General features: G+C 40.2%; 1 protein-coding gene across 8 annotated transcripts in view; it reads right to left on the bottom strand.

Moving 5' to 3' along the window:
• Positions 1 to 17578, bottom strand: part of OSBPL1A (oxysterol binding protein like 1A) — a 227702-nt gene that overhangs the window by 2929 nt on the left and 207195 nt on the right. For 7 of the 8 annotated variants that reach the window (XM_038543635.1, XM_038543637.1, XM_038543636.1 and 4 more), the window contains 9 exons: positions 15844 to 15978; positions 15033 to 15130; positions 14128 to 14310; positions 7972 to 8079; positions 6799 to 6888; positions 6439 to 6565; positions 3715 to 3831; positions 3048 to 3171; positions 1876 to 1966 (listed from right to left, as the gene is read on the bottom strand). In XM_038543635.1, coding sequence (XP_038399563.1) covers positions 1876 to 1966; positions 3048 to 3171; positions 3715 to 3831; positions 6439 to 6565; positions 6799 to 6888; positions 7972 to 8079; positions 14128 to 14310; positions 15033 to 15130; positions 15844 to 15978 — 1073 coding nt within the window. Of the gene's footprint in view, positions 1 to 1710; positions 1967 to 3047; positions 3172 to 3714; positions 3832 to 6438; positions 6566 to 6798; positions 6889 to 7971; positions 8080 to 14127; positions 14311 to 15032; positions 15131 to 15843; positions 15979 to 17578 lie in introns of all 8 variants that reach the window. The other variant, XR_005362553.1, reaches the window with a different exon arrangement.

Raw genomic sequence — 17578 nt, 5'->3', positions numbered from 1 at the left:
GCAATCCTGTCCCCCTCATCAGCCCATCCACTCCTTCCCCGCATCTCACATCGTAGTGAGGATTCCTCTAGGGTTCCTCGAGGAAAGTAGATCAGGATTGCAAGCAGGCATTCTCATAAACAGGAACCATAGTTTATAGCCTGAAAAATTCTGGAGCCTAGACTCTCTTCGAGTGAAACTGAGCAGGAATGCCAGCTTTGAGTGTGGAGGGACTGGGGAGAGATTTTACAAGTTTCTGGGTTTGATTTCTCTAGCAGAAATTGTTCCTCTACAAGCCGCCCTGCCCCACCTCCAGCTGAACAATGCCGTTCAAACCCATCATCAGTCCTAAGAATCAAGTCAGTGAATGTGCACTCGTCTTCTGTCCACTGAAGAAGAGCTCAGAGCACATATTCTGTTGACAAAGGGTCAGGAGGATCATTTTAAAGACACATCCATTCACCCACAGCATTCAGAGCACATATTCTGTTGACAAAGGGTCAGGAGGATCATTTTAAAGACACATCCATTCACCCACAGCATCACCTACTGATGCTAAGAGAGAGCCGTGGAAGAAAGGCCTGAAGCTGTAGCTCACAGCGCAGCGCCTGATGTGATTTTCAGGCTACTGCAGAGCTGCCCAAAGCTCTCTGAATGCTAAGACTTGGACAGTAAAAATTCTTAGTGGACTTTGCACTTACATTGTACACCTGACAATGTGACCAGAAAAACCAAGGAGTTAATAATCAGAAGCAGAGTACAAAACTGGGGTTTTCTGCAAAAGAGACTAGAAATAATGATATAAATGAATCAGATCTTTTAAAAAGGATTGCAGAGGGAGAGAGAGAACTTTGCCTGAAGGACTGATGAAGGTGGAGGCTCCAGTTGTGTGTCCTTGAGCAAGTCCCTGAAACGAACTCCATCAACGTGTCTTCTAATGAAGGGTTTTCTAGACCACTTTCAAATGGTATTCCATGGAGTTGTAGGGAGCCAGGGTGCGTACAGGGTGGGAGAACGTGAGGCCTGGCATCTACGTTCAGCCCCCTCCTCAGCCAACTACGGCAGGTCTGCCTGCAGAGTTCTGTATTTGCAGACTCTTCATGCATTCACTGGCAAAGAAGATTTTTTACACTAACCAAGTCCAAAAGCCACAGGATTAGATGAAATCTAAGGTCATTTCTAGTTCTAATCATTATCTTTTTCTAAGATGGAAAAGGGCTGCCAAATAACATCTGCTGAAATGCTTGCAAAATTACGCCCATATCGGCTCTACAATTTATTTAATGACTTTGAATTATGGGACACGGATTTCTATTATGTGATATAAATGCAGAAAATGTTTTTTCTATTCCTGTTAACAAGTGATTCTATTACTCAAGAAAGTCACTGTGAAACTCCTGACTCTGAAAACTTTCAAGACATATCAATTTTATGGCCCACTTTCTATTTCTGAATGGAATTTAAGATGTTACTTTATACAAATCCCATTTCTGTTACGTGTCAAATCCGTCCTGTTTGGAAGAGTAAAGGCACTGTCCAGATATCCTAGATACATGATGCACGTATTAGCAAACGGCCCTGTGGATTTACTCACATACACTATAAGCAATGGCTCTGAACCTACTTTCGAGCCCAAATCTGTCATTTTGGATTTTACTTTCCTTCTTATGGTAAGAAAAGGACAGGACTTTGCCAGTCATGGTAGGTAGACAGTTTCCTCAAACCACTTACCTGCAATAATGGTGTGGGAGTATTTTAACCCTACTCTCCAAACAGCCCCTTTTCCTTGGTCACACATGCAAGTCTCTCAGCTTGAATAGCTGGGGGCAACAGCTTTTCTTTCAGGCCTGGGGAAGCCTGAGCGCCCTGCCGCCCCGCCCAGCAGCACGCACGCACCTCGTCTTCCAGTCCTCCTCCGACTTGGATCTGTTTTTGCGGGCTGCTCTTTGTTTTTCCTCAAGTCGTTTTTTTTCTTCACTAGCTTGATCTAAGGTACAAACATCGATGGAAACCAGTTATTCTACAGGGAGAGACTGCCGGGCACAGTAATGTTAGAGACGCATCATCCACATGCTCTCTCCATTTTATCAGAAGATAAACATTAAAATTTAACACATACCCAAAGTAGTAAGAGGCAGAGCTGGTGCTCCAGACCCAGTCATTTCCTTCTACAGTCTAACCCTTAACAAGCTCTGCATTTACCGAAAGGACCTGCTTATTCTTAAGGTCGAAAAAATTATGTTAAAGAGTTTCAATGAAAAATTGAGTGGAAAAACTGAATAAATGTGAAACTTGTCTTAGTCCTTGGTGAGACCTCACAGAGCTGCTTGAGATTCATCAGAAATTCAAACATTTTTCCAAAATCCTGGCGCATGGTCTCACTGATCATTCAAAGAGAGCATTAAGTGCTCAGACAGGGACTCTTGACCTTGGGGTTCCCGTGCGTTGCACAGGTGCCCTGTGCACAGCAGGGCCTCTGGCAGCATCCTGGCCTCTGGCCACTAGAGGCCAGTAGCAGTGCTCCACGCATGACAAACGCTCAAGATGCTGTGCCACATGGACCCCTGGGGTAAAAACTGCTTCCTTTTTGAGAACTACGAAATTAGAAGAAACTTAACATCGGCTAAAAACTGTTATAACTAACCAAGGCCATGCTCTTCTTTGAGGCTTACAGAGTAGTGTTTAAGTTCTGGAACCTACACTGAAATAATTAGTATACAGTTCCTTTCTTTTTTTTTTTTCTTTCTTTCTCTTTTTTTTTTTTAGTATGCAGTTCAAGTTCATAATGATGCTATTCTTTTCTCAAATTCCTCTCTGACATTTAAGATATGCCTCTGGCCAGATGTAGTATATTAAATTGTCAGGAAGGACCACTGAAATAATGAATCGGAGCTACTTAAGTCTTACTCAGATTTCCAAATTTTAAATGAAAGCTGAAGTTAAATTGAATTTTAAATTAAAAGAATCTCTTAGACCACAAATGCTTGCACCACAAGATGCAATCACAAAGTCCCCTCCTTCCCCTGCTAAAATGACTCTCCACCGTGACACCCTCGGACGCTTGTTACCTATCTCTCCATTCTCCATGGCTCTGATGTCAGGCCGCAACCGGCAGTCTGTCTTAGGAATCAAGCTCTCCATGTCCTTGTCTACTTCATTCAAAACCATGGCAAAGCTAGTAAAATTATACATCTGAAAGGCAGCAACATGTCCAAATTAACAGGTACCAAGGCATCCTGCAAACTGAAAACCCCCAAACTAAACAGTCTCCCTCTGCCTTGTGGTGACAGTGACCAGCCTTCTCAGACCACGTGTCTTATTGTTTTCATCAAAGTTTGCACCACCGATGAGTGTGTGTCTCAAAGAAATCTCAAAGGAGGCCACACAGATAAACATCGGCTATCACTGTCAACTTGACGTGGAACTACAACCAAACCAACATTCTTTTTCCTTCACTAAAATCATTACTGGCTGGATTTGGGGGGCTCAATACGGAAGTGTCTGTGTTGCCCTGTCTTCGATGAGTGCCAGTCTTCCTGAGTCATTACAGAAGCCCCCAGGAGTCCCACCCTAACCCATCTCCCTGGCCAGACGCCAGGAAGGAGGGAGGGACAGCGCAAACGCACTGAATCTCAGGGAGGGGCATTTTATTTTGCTGGCCCCGCAGATGCCGGGAAGGAGCAGCAGGGGTGCTGACAGAAACAGGGAGGCTGCCTCCACCGGGCCCAGGCTCACCTGGGCGGAATTCGGAGGCCGTGGGGCTATTCGCCACAGAAGAACACTTCCAGGGATTACAAACACGCTTTCAGAATCTGGCATTGGCATTTCATCTGACTCCTCAGAAGTGCTCATCTAGAAGATCCAACAGATGGACAAAATTAAATTTTTTTTTAAGATTTTATTTATTTATTCATGAGAGACACCGAGAGAGAGAGAGAGACAGAGAGAGAGGCAGAGACACAGGCAGAGGGAGAAGCAGGCTCCCTGCAAGGAGCCCGATGTGGGACTCGACCCCAGGTCCCCAGGATCACACCCTGAGCTGCAGGCGGCACTAAACCGCTGCGCCACCAGGGCTGCCCCAAAATTAAATGTTTTAAGAATACACTCAACAAGCTGTGACACAACCACCGCTTCCTGCACACCGCTGGAATGTGAGCTGCAGGAGGGCAGGGGCACCAGGACCTCATTTGTAGGTCCTGGCCTCTAGACAGCGTAGAGGTCCGAACCACTTGCTGACCAGGGGCTGTGTCCGGTGAGCTCTGTGAGCTGTGTCACTTGGTGCTAGCTGCATTCGAGGCAAGACAATTATCATCAGTGCTCTTTACTACAGTGTCTTCATGTTTTTAAAGCTTTTTTGTTTGTTTGTTTGTTTTTGAAGACAAAAATAACTCAAGGGAATATTTACTGGAATATTATGAGAATAAGAAAAGGTTAAATTCTTGGGGCAGTTAACTAAAGTTACCAATGACACAAAAGCAGTAGGGATCCTAAAAGCAATCTATAAAAAGATTTTAAAAGCTGACAAGGAAACTCCCATTTCCTCCCTCCACCCCCCAACAGGCAGAGCCGTGCCAGTGCTGGTCCTCCGGGTGCTGGTCCTCGCAGAATAAACCTACAGGGACACGGGAATATCGGGGTTCTATATGAAGATTTTAAGCCTTTGGAAGGTTAAGTAATACTCCCAACGTCACACAGTCACCAAATGTGAAACCACTGGGTGAGGTGCTTCAGTGAATAAACAGTTTACAGAAGAGCAGCAGAGGTGACAACACTGATGACGACGATGTGTGCACAGGAAGGGGGACTCGGGCAGGGTGTGAATGAGCGAGAGTCCTTTCTCTCCAAGGGGGAAGGCCACTTGTCTATGAAGACTGACTGGATTCACAGGACACGAGGGCCATTTTCTGAAATTCTGTGAATGTCCGTGGCCCCCACCCCAACTGTGTAAAAGCAGGGCGGATGCCACAGCGTCGGTGAGGCCGTCTTTGCCAAGCGACCCCCTCCTGGTCAGAGCAGCTGCCAGGAGCCTGGGTCAGGGCTCCCAGGGTTCTGGAACGTTTCCCTCTCCGGTCCGTCAGTCCCGTGTCCAGGGAGGGGCAGGCAGAGCAGCACTGTGCCCAGAGGGACGCAGGGAAACAGAAAGAGAAGGGCTGAAGCTGCAGCAAAGCAGCACGTCCCGGTCACTTTAACAAAACTCCTTCCCTTCGCCTCAGGGACCCTGGTTAACTTGGTTTACAAGAAAGTCACTCATAAATACAGCTATTTGGGTGGAAAACTCGGGCTTCTTCAATTTCACAGGCCTGAGAATTGCCCAGGGGAGCTTGGAGGCCCGCTGGCTGGGCCAGGCGAGCAGACCGGCCTCCACGTCCGTCGTGCTCACAACAGGCAGACAGTGCCCCGAGCCCCTACCCACTCCTCCACTCGGTTCACATGGCAGCTACTGTTACCATCTCCGTTTTACAAATGAAGGCACCGAAGGTGCCAGACAGAAGGGGGAAACCTAAGCCTCTGCCCCACTCGGCAATGTGGGCGAAGATTCCTCCCCAGGGGCCGTGCTCCTAACCGTGGCGCCCGCTCCTGGACGGCCAGCAGTCCTCAAGCCTCTCTGTCAAACACGAGCCCTTCCTTTAGCCTCCGCAACTGTGCACGGAGACAGGACCGGCAGCACACTCAATACGCAGGCCTCGGCGGGCCCTGCGGCCAGCAGCTGTCACCCTCACGGGTGGGGAGGGGGAGGCCGACGGTCTCACAGGAAGAAAGGTTAACAAGGAATGACTGTCTCATGGGGCGGGTCTTCACTTGAGTGGTTTACACGTGAGAGGGGGGTAACAAAACTCCTAAGGGGGTTGCCTGGGGGGCTCAGTTGGTTAAGTGTCTGCCTCTTGGCTTCAGCTCAGGTCATGATCTCAGGGTCGCTGGGCTCCACGCTTGGTGGGGCGTCTGCTAGAGGTTCTCCCTCCCTCCCTCTAAAATAAATAACTATTTAAAAAAAAAACAACCGCTAACGGGCATGAAAACGTAGGAAAGCATTTTGGAGGAAATTTTAAACATTCAACTGATCTCAACTTCAAATGCACATAAACAGAAAGAAGAAAAAGAGCATTTGTCCAAGATGAACTCCAACTTTCCGAAGCTAGGTGACTTCAATCAATGCCTCACACATCAATGCACAGAGCTCTGAAAGTGGTGTACGCCCATTCTCCATTATGGTAACGTCAAACAGTCGCTACCAGGACAGGTTATCTGTTCATTAAAAAGAATCAAGGATGTATGTCAACTATACCTCAATTAAACAAAGATGATCCAGGGAGAATAATTACATGCATTAGGAACAAGACCAAAAAAAAAAGGGGGGGGGGAGAGGTCGAACTATGACCCAGTAACAGGCCACCTCTAAAATGATCAGTACAAATTCAAGAGCCCAGTGATTCCCCCCACATCGCCTTATAGGATGTTCACCTGTTTGCTGTTTTTCTTCTCTTCAGTATTTTTCTTATCATTTTTTTTGTAAGCATCAAAAGTAGCTGGGTCAACACTATATAAACATTCAGTCCATTTCCCATAGAGGGCACAGAGCTTCTTTTTGCTGTCAAGAGAAATTGATATTCAGCCAACAATTAAACTAGGGTTTTGTTGTGACTGAATCTTATCATGAAGATGCTTATGAATCAGATTCTTTAAAGAAACAAGATACTTCCTTGTAGAAGAAAAAAAATTTCAACTCACTAAAGGTTTCCTAGGCTATGGCAGATTTTAATACTAACATTTTATTTAGTGGAGGACACCTACACTACTCAACATTTAAAATGGAAACCTTACCTTTTATCTTGAATGTAGCCTTCGACTTTGTGTAATTCCTTACCAAAAAGGCCGCATGGCTTAAAATTCAACACACATTTGTCACCAGTCCTGTGAGGAAGGTATTAAAGCTCAGATGACCATTTACCACAGAAGCAGCAGTAGAGAGTAATGAGGTAGGTGACCTTTCTAGAGCAGCTGCTGTTTACTGATTTTCTAACATATGCCAGGCTCCATCAGAGGTTATCAATGGCTGATCCTCAATTAATACTGGACCCACCCAGGTAAGCAAGGCTCATGAAGAACAAGAGATCTACTGCTAAGGAATCAGTATTTGTGTCTCCCCAAATTCCTATGTTGAAGCCCTAATTGGGGGTGGAGTCCTCATGAATGAGATTACTGCCCTTCTAAGAGACAAAAGACATGAGCTCTGCATCTGCCAAATGAGGATATGAGGAGGCAGCCGCTGCAAACCAGGGAAAGAGCCTCCACCAGACATCAAAGCTGCCAGTGCCCCGACTCTGGACTTCTTAGCTTCCAGAACTGTGAGAAATAAATTTCTACTGTTTAAGCTTCCCAGTCGGTCATGGTCTGTTAAAGCAGCCCCAGCAGAATAAGACATGTGCCTAAGGGCACAGGGTAGGATTTGAACCTAGCTCTTTTTTCTTTTTTTTTTTTTTTTAAAGATTTTATTTATTCATGATAGACAGAGAGAGAGAGAGAGAGAGAGAGAGAGAGAGGCAGAGACACAGGCAGAGGGAGAAGCAGGTTCCATGCGGGGAGCCCGATGCGGGACTGGATCCCGGGACTCCAGGATCGTGCCCTGGGCCAAAGGCAGGTGCTAAACCGCTGAGCCACCCAGGGATCCCCAAACCTGCTCTTTTTAACTTCCATGTTCTTCCCACCTCACTCTCTCTGTGAATACTACAAACTAAGCACTGTAAACAAAATGAGCTGAGGATCAAATTATAATTTCATCTGTGAAAACTCAAAGATCACCAAGTCATCCCTAATCAGAAACTTTAATGAACTCCACTCGTTAAATGGATGGGCTTCTATTTACCCAAGAGTCACACTGCCGGGTTCTTAAATTATAATTAGGCTCTACGAGGGCTTTAAAAAAAAAAAAATGAAGTCCACTGGAATGGGCTGATGATAGTTGAAGGGATAGATAAGAACCCTAAAGCATCTTACTTGTGGTTTGTGATTTCCACATTGCCATACTGCTCAATCCAGAGTTTACCCACAATGATATTATGTACACAGCAGGTAGGATTTGTCCATGTGTATGCTTCACTGTGTCTAAAAAACAAAAACAAAAAACCAACAACTCAGAAAAGTAAACGTGAAGTGTTATTTCGCTTAAAAAGTGCATTTGTCTCAAACACCATTACTCAGGGTGACAATTCAGGAGGCTGGACGTAACTAAGTTCTAAGACTTCAAAACCTCTATTGATGCTAATTGACAATGAAATGGTTATTGTCTGACTACTCTTGCTGTTCCTTAAAAGGATACAGAAGCCTAAGAGAAAAACCTACACTTCCACCAAATTCCAAATAAACTATGTACGTATCAGTATATAAACAGTTTTATTGTATTTTGCAGATAATGTTTTTTGTTTTAAGTAAATCGAAGGTCTGTGGCAACCCCACAGCGAGCAAGTCTACTGGCACGACTTTTCCAACAGCATTTGCTCACTTCATATCTCTGTGTCACATTTTGGTAATTTTTGCAGTATATTAAAATTTTTCATTATTACTATATTTGTTATGGTGATCTGTGATCAGTGATTTGGACTCACTGAAAGCTCAGATGATGGTTAGCATTTTTTAGCAGTAAGAAATTTTTAAGTTAAGGTATGCATATTGGATTATTCTTTGACATAATGCTATTGTACGTTTAATAGATTACAATATAGTGTACACCTAAGTTCTACATGCACTGGGAAACCAGAAAATTCATCTGACTTGCTTTAGTGCAGTATTTTTATTGCAGTAGTCTGGAAGCAAACCCACAAGGTCTCCAAGGTATGCCTATACTCATCTTAAGCATTCAAAAGTTTGGCGAAAATATATAAAAACAAAATTAGAGGTAGAAAATAAAAATGAAGGTCTATTTAGGACTTTCCAAAAGAGTAACTTCTAGCTCACCAAAGGGAAATACTTACATATGCGAATAAGCTCCAACTTTACACATGCTTTGCTTTTGAAAACATTTGTTTTACGTCTTCATACATTTGTGTTTTATAAATGTATTTTTAATTTACAAACAGCAAAATTCACTTTTGCGGGCATATCATTCTATGAGTTTAAATGCATATATAGATCTTGTAACCACCACAATCAGAATCTAGAGCAATTCAATCATAGCTTCCCCCCTAAATTCACTCAAGCCCTCCCCTTCTCCCTAAGCCCTGAATACCTAATCCATCCCTCACCCCAAAACAATGCATCTGTTCTCTATTGCCTTTCCCAAAATGTCATATACATGAGATGATATAGTATGTAGCTTTTTTACATTAGCTTCCTTTGTGTAATACATTTTAAATTCCATGTTTTAATAAATTATTCTTTATTTCTGAGTATTATTCCACTTTAGGGATATACCAGAGTTTAACCATTCACTTATGGGAAGATTTTGGGTTGCTTTCAGTTTTGGGTAATTATTATTTGTATTTAAAAATTTTTAATTCCAGTGTAGTTACCATCATTCAACAATTGCATATATTACTCAGTGCTCATCAAGATAATGATGAGCCCCAACACCTATTTCCTCCACCCCTCCACCTACCTTCCCCCACCCTTGGTAACCATCTGTTTGTTCTCTATAGTTAAGAGTCTTTTTGGTTTGTCTTTTTTTTTTTCCTTTTGTTCATTTGTTTCTTATGATTTCATTCATGTGGAATTTATGGTATTTGCCTTATTTCACTTAGCATCATGCTCTCTAGCTCCATCCATGTTGCTGCAAATGGCAAGATTTCATTTTTTTTGTGGCTGAGTAATATTCCAATGTATATGTAGAGCCACCTCTTCTTTATCCATTCATCTACTGATGGACATGGGCTGCTTCCATAATTTGGCTGTAAAACATGCTGCAATAAACATAAGGGTGCATGTATCTTTCTGAATTAGTGTTTTTGTATTCCTTGGGTAAATACCCAGTAGTGTGATTACTGGATCATACAGTTCTATTTTTAATTTTTTTTTTTGAGGAAACTCCAGCTTTTGGTGATTATTAATACTATCACTATGTACATCCGTGGGCAAGATTTTGTGACAACATAAATTTTCATTCCTCTAGATCAATACCTAGAAGGAGACTGCTGAACTGTATGGTAAACCTGTAGTTAACTATATAAGAAACTGCCATACTGCTCTCCAGAGTGACTCTACAATTTTACATTCCCACCAGCAAATATTTCTAGTTAGGCTGCATCCTAGTCAGCAGTTGGCCTTAATATCAATTTTAAAAATTATTTTGATTTTAGCCATTCTATATAGATGCACAGTGGTATCTCATTTTGATTATAATTTTGCATTTCTCTAATGACTAATGCTATTGAGATCTTCTCATGTGTTTGCCATCCCTCTATGTCTTTTGGTGAAGTATCTGTGTCCTTCGCCCAATTTCTTATTGAGTTGCTCTGTTTTCTTACTGCTAAATTCTGAGAATTCTTTATATATTCTGGATACAAGTTCTTTGTTGGATATGTAATTTGCAAGTAATATTTACCCATCTAGAACTTCTCTCTTCATTCTCTGGAGAGTGTCTTTCACATAGCAAAAGTTTTTCATGTTGATAAAATCTATCAATTTTGTCTTTTCTGGATTGTGCTTTGGTGTGTATCTGTAAGATGTCACTGCCTAATCCAAAGCCAGAAATATTTTGTTTTCTTCCAAAAGCTTTACACATTATAAATTTGATTTTAGTCTATGATCTATTTTGAGTTCATTTTATATATGATGTGAGACAAACTGAAGTTCGTTTTTTAAATATGTGTGTCCAATTGTTCCCCTAACATCTGTAGGAAGGATTATCCTTCACTGAACTGTGTTTGCACCTGTGTCAAAAATCAACCGACCACACTTCTTTGGGTCAATTTCTGGACTCTTTCGTCTGTTCCAATGATGTATATGTCTGTCCTTTTGTCATCATCACACTTTCTTGGTCTCTTGATTTTTAGAGTTAAGTCCTAAAATTGAGAAGTGGGAGTCCATCAATTCTGTTCTTCCTTTTCAAAAGTTCTGACTGTTCTATTTCATTTGCCTTTCCATATAAATTTTAGAATCAACTTCTCTATATTAAAAATCATCCTCAGACTTTTAATTTGGATAGTCTTAATACAGATTGCTTCAGATCAATTAGGGGAGAGCTGACATCTTAACTATATTAAAGCTTCCAAATACATTGAAACACAGTATGTCTTCCATTACTCAATTGTTATTTTCATCAGTATTGTGTAGTGTTCAGCAAACAGTCCTATACATAATCATCTTCATTCTACTGAGCCTATCTCATTATTTTTGTTACTGTATATTTCAGTATTAAAATTTCCACAAATACTTTTTTTTTTTTTTTTTTTGCTAGAATGTCTTTCTATTCATTTTAAGAGTGTTCATCTTTATCTCATGGAGCATAGTTATAAAAGCTGCTTTAAAGTCTTTGATACAGGGGATCCCTGGGTGGCTTAACAGTTTAGTGCCTGCCTTTGGCCCAGGGTGTGATCCTGGAGTCCCGGGATCGAGTCCCACGTCGGGCTCCCTGCATGGAGCCTGCTTCTCCCTCTGCCTGTGTCTCTGCCTCTCTCTCAATGTGTTTATCATGAATAAATAAATAAATCTTTAAAAAAAAATAAAGTCTTTGATACAAATTTCAGTATCTCCCCCCAACCAATCTGTGACCCTTTACTCTTCAGACTCCTCAGATAGTTGCTTTATGTCTTCTGGCCAGTTGTAATCCATAGGAAAGACAGACTAGAGGGTGCTCACTCCATTTTAACTAGAATAGGAACCACCTTTGGATTTAAATCTGTTTTCTTCTTTTAAAAAATTAATTCAATTTACTTAAATGAAAAACAAAGACTGTTCACTCATTTCTTCTATCTTCTCCCTCCTACTTCTGGTAACCACCATTTTGCTTTCTGTATCTATGAGCTTGCCTTTTTACTTTTTACTTATTTACTTACTTATTTCCACATATAAGAGAACTCATATGGTCTTTCTCTGACTTATTTCACTTAGCATAACGCTCTAAAGTCTAGCCATATTGTGGCAGATGGCAAGATATCACTTGTTTTTATGGCTGAATAATATTCCATTATATATATCACCTTTTCTTTTTTTTTTTTTTTAAGATTTTTTATTTATTCATGAGAGAGAGAGAGAGAGAGAGAAAGAGGCAGAGACACAGGCAGAGGGAGAAGCTGGCTCCATGTAGGGAGCCTGATGGGTGACTCGATCCCAGGTCTCCAGGATCACGCCCTGGGCTGAAGGCGGCGCTAAACCGCTGAGCCACCCAGGTGCCCCTATATCACCTTTTCTTTATGCATCCATGGATGGATACTTAGGCTGAGGCTGTTTCTATATATTGGCTGTTGCAAATAATGCTTCAATGAACATGGGCGGGGGGCGGTATATATGTCTACTCAAGTTAGTGTTTTCATTTCCTTTGGGTAAATATCCAGAAGTGGAACTGCTGGACAGTGTGGTAGTTCTATTTTTAATTCCTTGAGGAACCTCATACACTGTTTTCCATAGTGGCTGCACCAGTTTGCATTTCCACCAAAAGGGACACAAGGGTTCCCTTTTCTTCTCGCAGGCACTTGGTATTTCTAGTCATTTTGACATTCTGATAGGTGTTTGGGGATATCTCACTGTGGTTTTGATTTGCATTTCCCTGAGGATTAGTGATGCTAAGCACTTTTTCATGTACCTGTTGGCCAATTGTAGGCCTTCTTTGGAAAAATTCAGATCCTCTGCCCAATTTTTAAATTGGACTGTTTGCTTTTTTGCCTTTGAGTTGTAGGAGTTCTGTCTATTTTGGATGTTAGCCCCCTTATCTAATAGATGATTTGCAAAAATTTTCTCCCATTTCGTAGGTGGCTTTTTCATTTTGTTGATGGTTTCCTTTGCCATGCAGAAGCTTTTTGGGTTTGATGTAGTCCCACATTTTTTCTTTTCCTTTTTTCATGCTCTTTTGCTTTTTCTTTTGGTGTAAGATTTAAAAATAATGAGATGATGAGGTCACATAATGTCAAGATTATGTGACCTCATCATCTAGGTTTTCTTCTGGGTACTTTCTAGTTCTATATTCAAATCTTTAATCCATTTGGAATTAACTTGTTAATGGTGCAAGATAGTGGTCCAGTTTCATTCTTTGCATGCAGCTGCCCAGTTTTCCCAACACCATTTATTGAATAAACTGGCCTTTCCATCTTTTTCATAAATTGGCCATATATGCATGGGCTTATTTTTGGGCTCTCTGTTATGCTCCATTAATTTTATGTGTCTGTTTTTGTACCAATACTATATTGTTTTAATTACCATAGCTTTGTAATATAGTTTAAAATTGAGAAGTGTGATCCCACCAGCTTTGTTCTTTTTTAAGACTGCTTTGGCTTTTCAGTATCTTTTGTGGTTCCGTAAAAATTTTTAAATTGTTATGTTTCTGTGAAAACTGTCATTGTAATTTAGATAGGAATTACACTGAAACTGTAGACTGCTTTGGTTAGTATGGATATACTAACAGTATTAACTCATAATCCATGAGCATGGAACTAAGAAAACAATTCTATTTTTAACTGCAAATAATTAAAAGAATAAAATATCTAGGAAAAAATTTAACCACGGAAGTGAAAGACCTGTACACTGAAAACAAGACGTTAATGAAAGAAATTGAAGATGACATAAATACATGGAAAGATATTCTATGCTAATATTTTGTATTGCAAAATAACTTCCAAATTTACCTAATGTTTAAAATGCACCACACAATTACTATTTCAGTATTTCTCAAAGTGAATTCATTTTGGAAGATATTAAAGAAAATATCACCATGATGTATAGAAAACGTTTCTTAAGAACTATGTGATAACTGACTCCATTCTATCTTAAAATAGATCCAAACACCATAGTCAAACGTCAAGTTAAATTTTTTGTACATACCTAAATTGATAAACAATGGCTACTGCAGTGCTTCTCAATTCTTTTACAGAAAGGTAGATAATTTACACTGTATAAAAGCTGTTTCTTTTTCTCCAGCTTTTGAACAATGCTGTTAGGTCTGTGTACAAGTATACATATTTATGAGTAGGTATACATGAAAAGTTTAATGGCTTGATTTCAACTCACTCAAGGAGCTCCAAAGTGATGGTTCCTTTGGGTTCTGCTTCCACACTCTTGCCCCAGAATTTTAGTTTGGGGTAGATTGAGCCATGAAAGATGAAATCGTTGTTTAATCCTTCAGCATGAAATGCACTTATGGGCGGGTGATGGCTGACCTGCTCGGAGATGAGTCTGAAACCAAGGTCATCTCTTTAAAAAAAAAAGGGGTGGGGTGAGGGAATTATAATTAACTCCTACCATGCAATATGTACATTATTGTCATTTCAGTCAAAAGGCAATGTTAAAATATTAAGAAACAGGTACTAGCTACTTGAACATAACAGGCACATGAATTTGGGCAACCTGCATGAACTGACAATATTAGCCATGTAAATTTAAAACTTATTCCCTTGATACACAGATAGAGGAATCTAATGTGTCCCTGTCCTTTCAAACATCTAGAATATAAATGATATCAAAACTTGTGGAGAGATAAAGAGGTAGATTCAGAAAAATTAAAGTGAAGTGGATTCTCTGTGTGTAAAGCAGCAGGCTACAGTGGGTACAGAGAATTAGACTTGTAGATGCATTTATCGCCTTTAATGCCAACAGTATAAATTCGTGGTAACATATATTATGTGGGTATTAAAACAACTCCAATCATATCTTATGATCTACAGAAGGAGAAAAGAATAACTAATACACATGATCAGAAATATTGAAATCTTTATAATTATTTTTTATAATGGTGCATTTTGTGTATGTTTCCACATTTTTGACAGTCTCTAAAATAGAACAAACATCTAAACTGTTAACTTGCTCCAGTAATGCAAAATGTTGGTAATGTTCAAAAAAAGTATGTATCTTTCCTCTTCATCTGAAAAGCTATACAAATCACGCCAAACCCATCTCAAAAAGTGAAAGATCTTTACCGAACTAATTCATAGGTCTCCCCCAGGAGCGGGTTGAAAGGCTTTCCAGTGCGTTCCCACTGAGAAGCAACAGCAGACACAGCGAATGCAGCTACACACTGTGGAACACAGCATCAGAAGTTAAAAATAGCCTACTTGTTCCCCATTCTTTTAGGAACTGAAATTTTGCTGAAGACAGTAATTTTCAAAATTATTTTGAGGAGTTTAATTACTTTGGATTTTTAATACAGCTCTAGCAACTTAATATGCCAGTGTGGGTATTCAAAATGAAAATTATGGAGTCTCCTGCTAAAGTCATTCTGAGCCATATAGTTTTTATAACACCCTCAGGATACTACAAATTCTCTCAAGAACTTTAAAAAAAACTCTCAAACCCCAAATTACTTTTAATTTTCTTAAAATTTCTAAAAAGTACAACACTTTTAGGATAGGGAAAAATATATAAAACTGAACAAACTGATATCAAGTCCCATGAGGTTGGGAAAAGCTGATGGATATAAATAAAAGAACAGAAAGATTCCTTTAGAATGCCACCAGTTTGTCTGAAGAACAATGTGTCTACTCTGCTCTGCCTGTAACTAACCCAGCCATACACACTGGTCTTTCCATGGTGCTGGTACTCCAGCTAGATGATGGGGGGTGGCGGGGAATGGGTGGGTATTGCAGAGGGTACTCCCAACACTCGAATTTTAATAACACTGCCCAACTTTGAGCTGTGTTTAGCACAAATTCTGCGTATGTGTTTTTGGGGGTGGAGGTGGCAGAGAAGTCTATAAGACTTATGCCCTTCCAGTGCTTGTTTGGCACATACCTGCATCCTTTCCACAGAATCAGAGAATGAACTGGCCTTATGGATGAGGTATGTATGCTCCATATATTCAGTGAGTCGCTGCAGGAAGCTCAAGGGCTCATTAAATATAACTGGCATGGTGATCTTGGACAGTTCCTATTTCACAAGAAAATGGAAACGGTGATGTCCCATACACATGGCAAACTTACCTGCTGCCATCTTTAACCTAAAATGTTCATGGGAAAGAAGTAATAGAAAACAGTGCCCGTGAAGTTTAATTAGTATTGGTTCAATTCCACAAATCTTTCCAGAACACCTAACAATATGGAGTATATTGTTCTAGGCATGGAAGGAAACAAAGACTACCTAAACATTCTCCTTGGCTTTGAGTTCATGATCTGGTGAGCATTAGATGGTAACTATTAATAAATCTGCCTTACACCAGAATTAGGAAGGCAATGTGGACCAAAAAACAAGTCTTCACAGTGAGCTAATGGTCAATAATATACCATTTTTGTGCTAATTTTCCAAAAGATATTTCAGACTGTTTTTGAACTACATTGAAGTTTCCTGAGCACTCAAATCTACTATACTTTGTGGACTTGGTACTAGAAGGCTATTATGCATTTTATAGAATAGGTTTTAAATTCTGCCTGCTAGGATGACACAATCACAGCAGACTTCCAAACATAATGTAATGACTGGGCAGGGGGTTCTTTGACTTGAATTTTCAACTCTGTTTACCCTATCCTACCAGCAAACATTATTAGGTCTTTAAAAAATGCATTAGGAACAAACTTATCTTGGTATTCTCTAGAATACTCTGATGATCTTCCTAACCTTCCACCTACTATTACCTACCTTTCTTCTGGAAATCAGGTGTTTCATAAAGTCTGCTGACTAAACGTACATGGGGCAGGTGAACATTCCCAAGGTGCCATCCAGGTTGAATGTTACCTGTCTTAGCTCTGACTTATTCCCCCTCAACCACATTCTTATTGATATGTACAATTAAACATAACATAGCCTTCATAAAAATACAACTGGAGTACATTTTAAAAATTAAACCCATTAATTACCATAAAATATTGTGGAACAGACATTTGGCAGCTCAACCTAATTAAAAGAAATGGTAAGTTTATTACTTTCTCACTGGGGAGACAATGGAGAATAAGAGTCTAGAAAGAGACAAAGAAAGAAAGCTGTACCATATATACTTTGAGAGCTCATTAACTCCAGAAGTTCACTTTTGGGGCCCAGGTCAGAAAACTGGGACTACCAAAGTTTATCTTAACTGAGATGCCTGAGGCTCTCTTCCTTCTGCTTATAAATATCTTCCTTGAGATTTTAAAAATTAAAGCAAAAAACTAATAGAGGAATACATAATTATTGGTATATAATTTAACAGTAAGGAAATAAAAACATGAAAATGCTCTTTTCCCAGAGACAAAACTTTTCTAACCAAAAGAGTACGTAATTAGAAATGAATTACAAGAAAAATATGGAAAAAGTTACAACTATGTGAGATTTAAGACATACTACTGAACAACAAATGGGTCAAAGAAGAATTCAAAAGGGAAAATCAATAAGTATCTTGAGACAAATAGAAATACAACATCCAAAACTCACAGGATGCAGCAAAAGCAATTCTAGGAGGGAAGTTCACAGTAATAAATACCTACATTAAGAAATAAGAAAGATCTCACATAAAAAGCCTAACCTTACACTTTAAGGAACTAGAAAAAGAACAAACTAA

Source organism: Canis lupus, chromosome 7 (genome assembly GCF_011100685.1).
Source record: "Canis lupus familiaris isolate Mischka breed German Shepherd chromosome 7, alternate assembly UU_Cfam_GSD_1.0, whole genome shotgun sequence".
In the NCBI taxonomy this organism is placed as follows: domain Eukaryota; kingdom Metazoa; phylum Chordata; class Mammalia; order Carnivora; family Canidae; genus Canis; species Canis lupus.
This window is presented reverse-complemented; position numbering and strand designations above follow the sequence as displayed.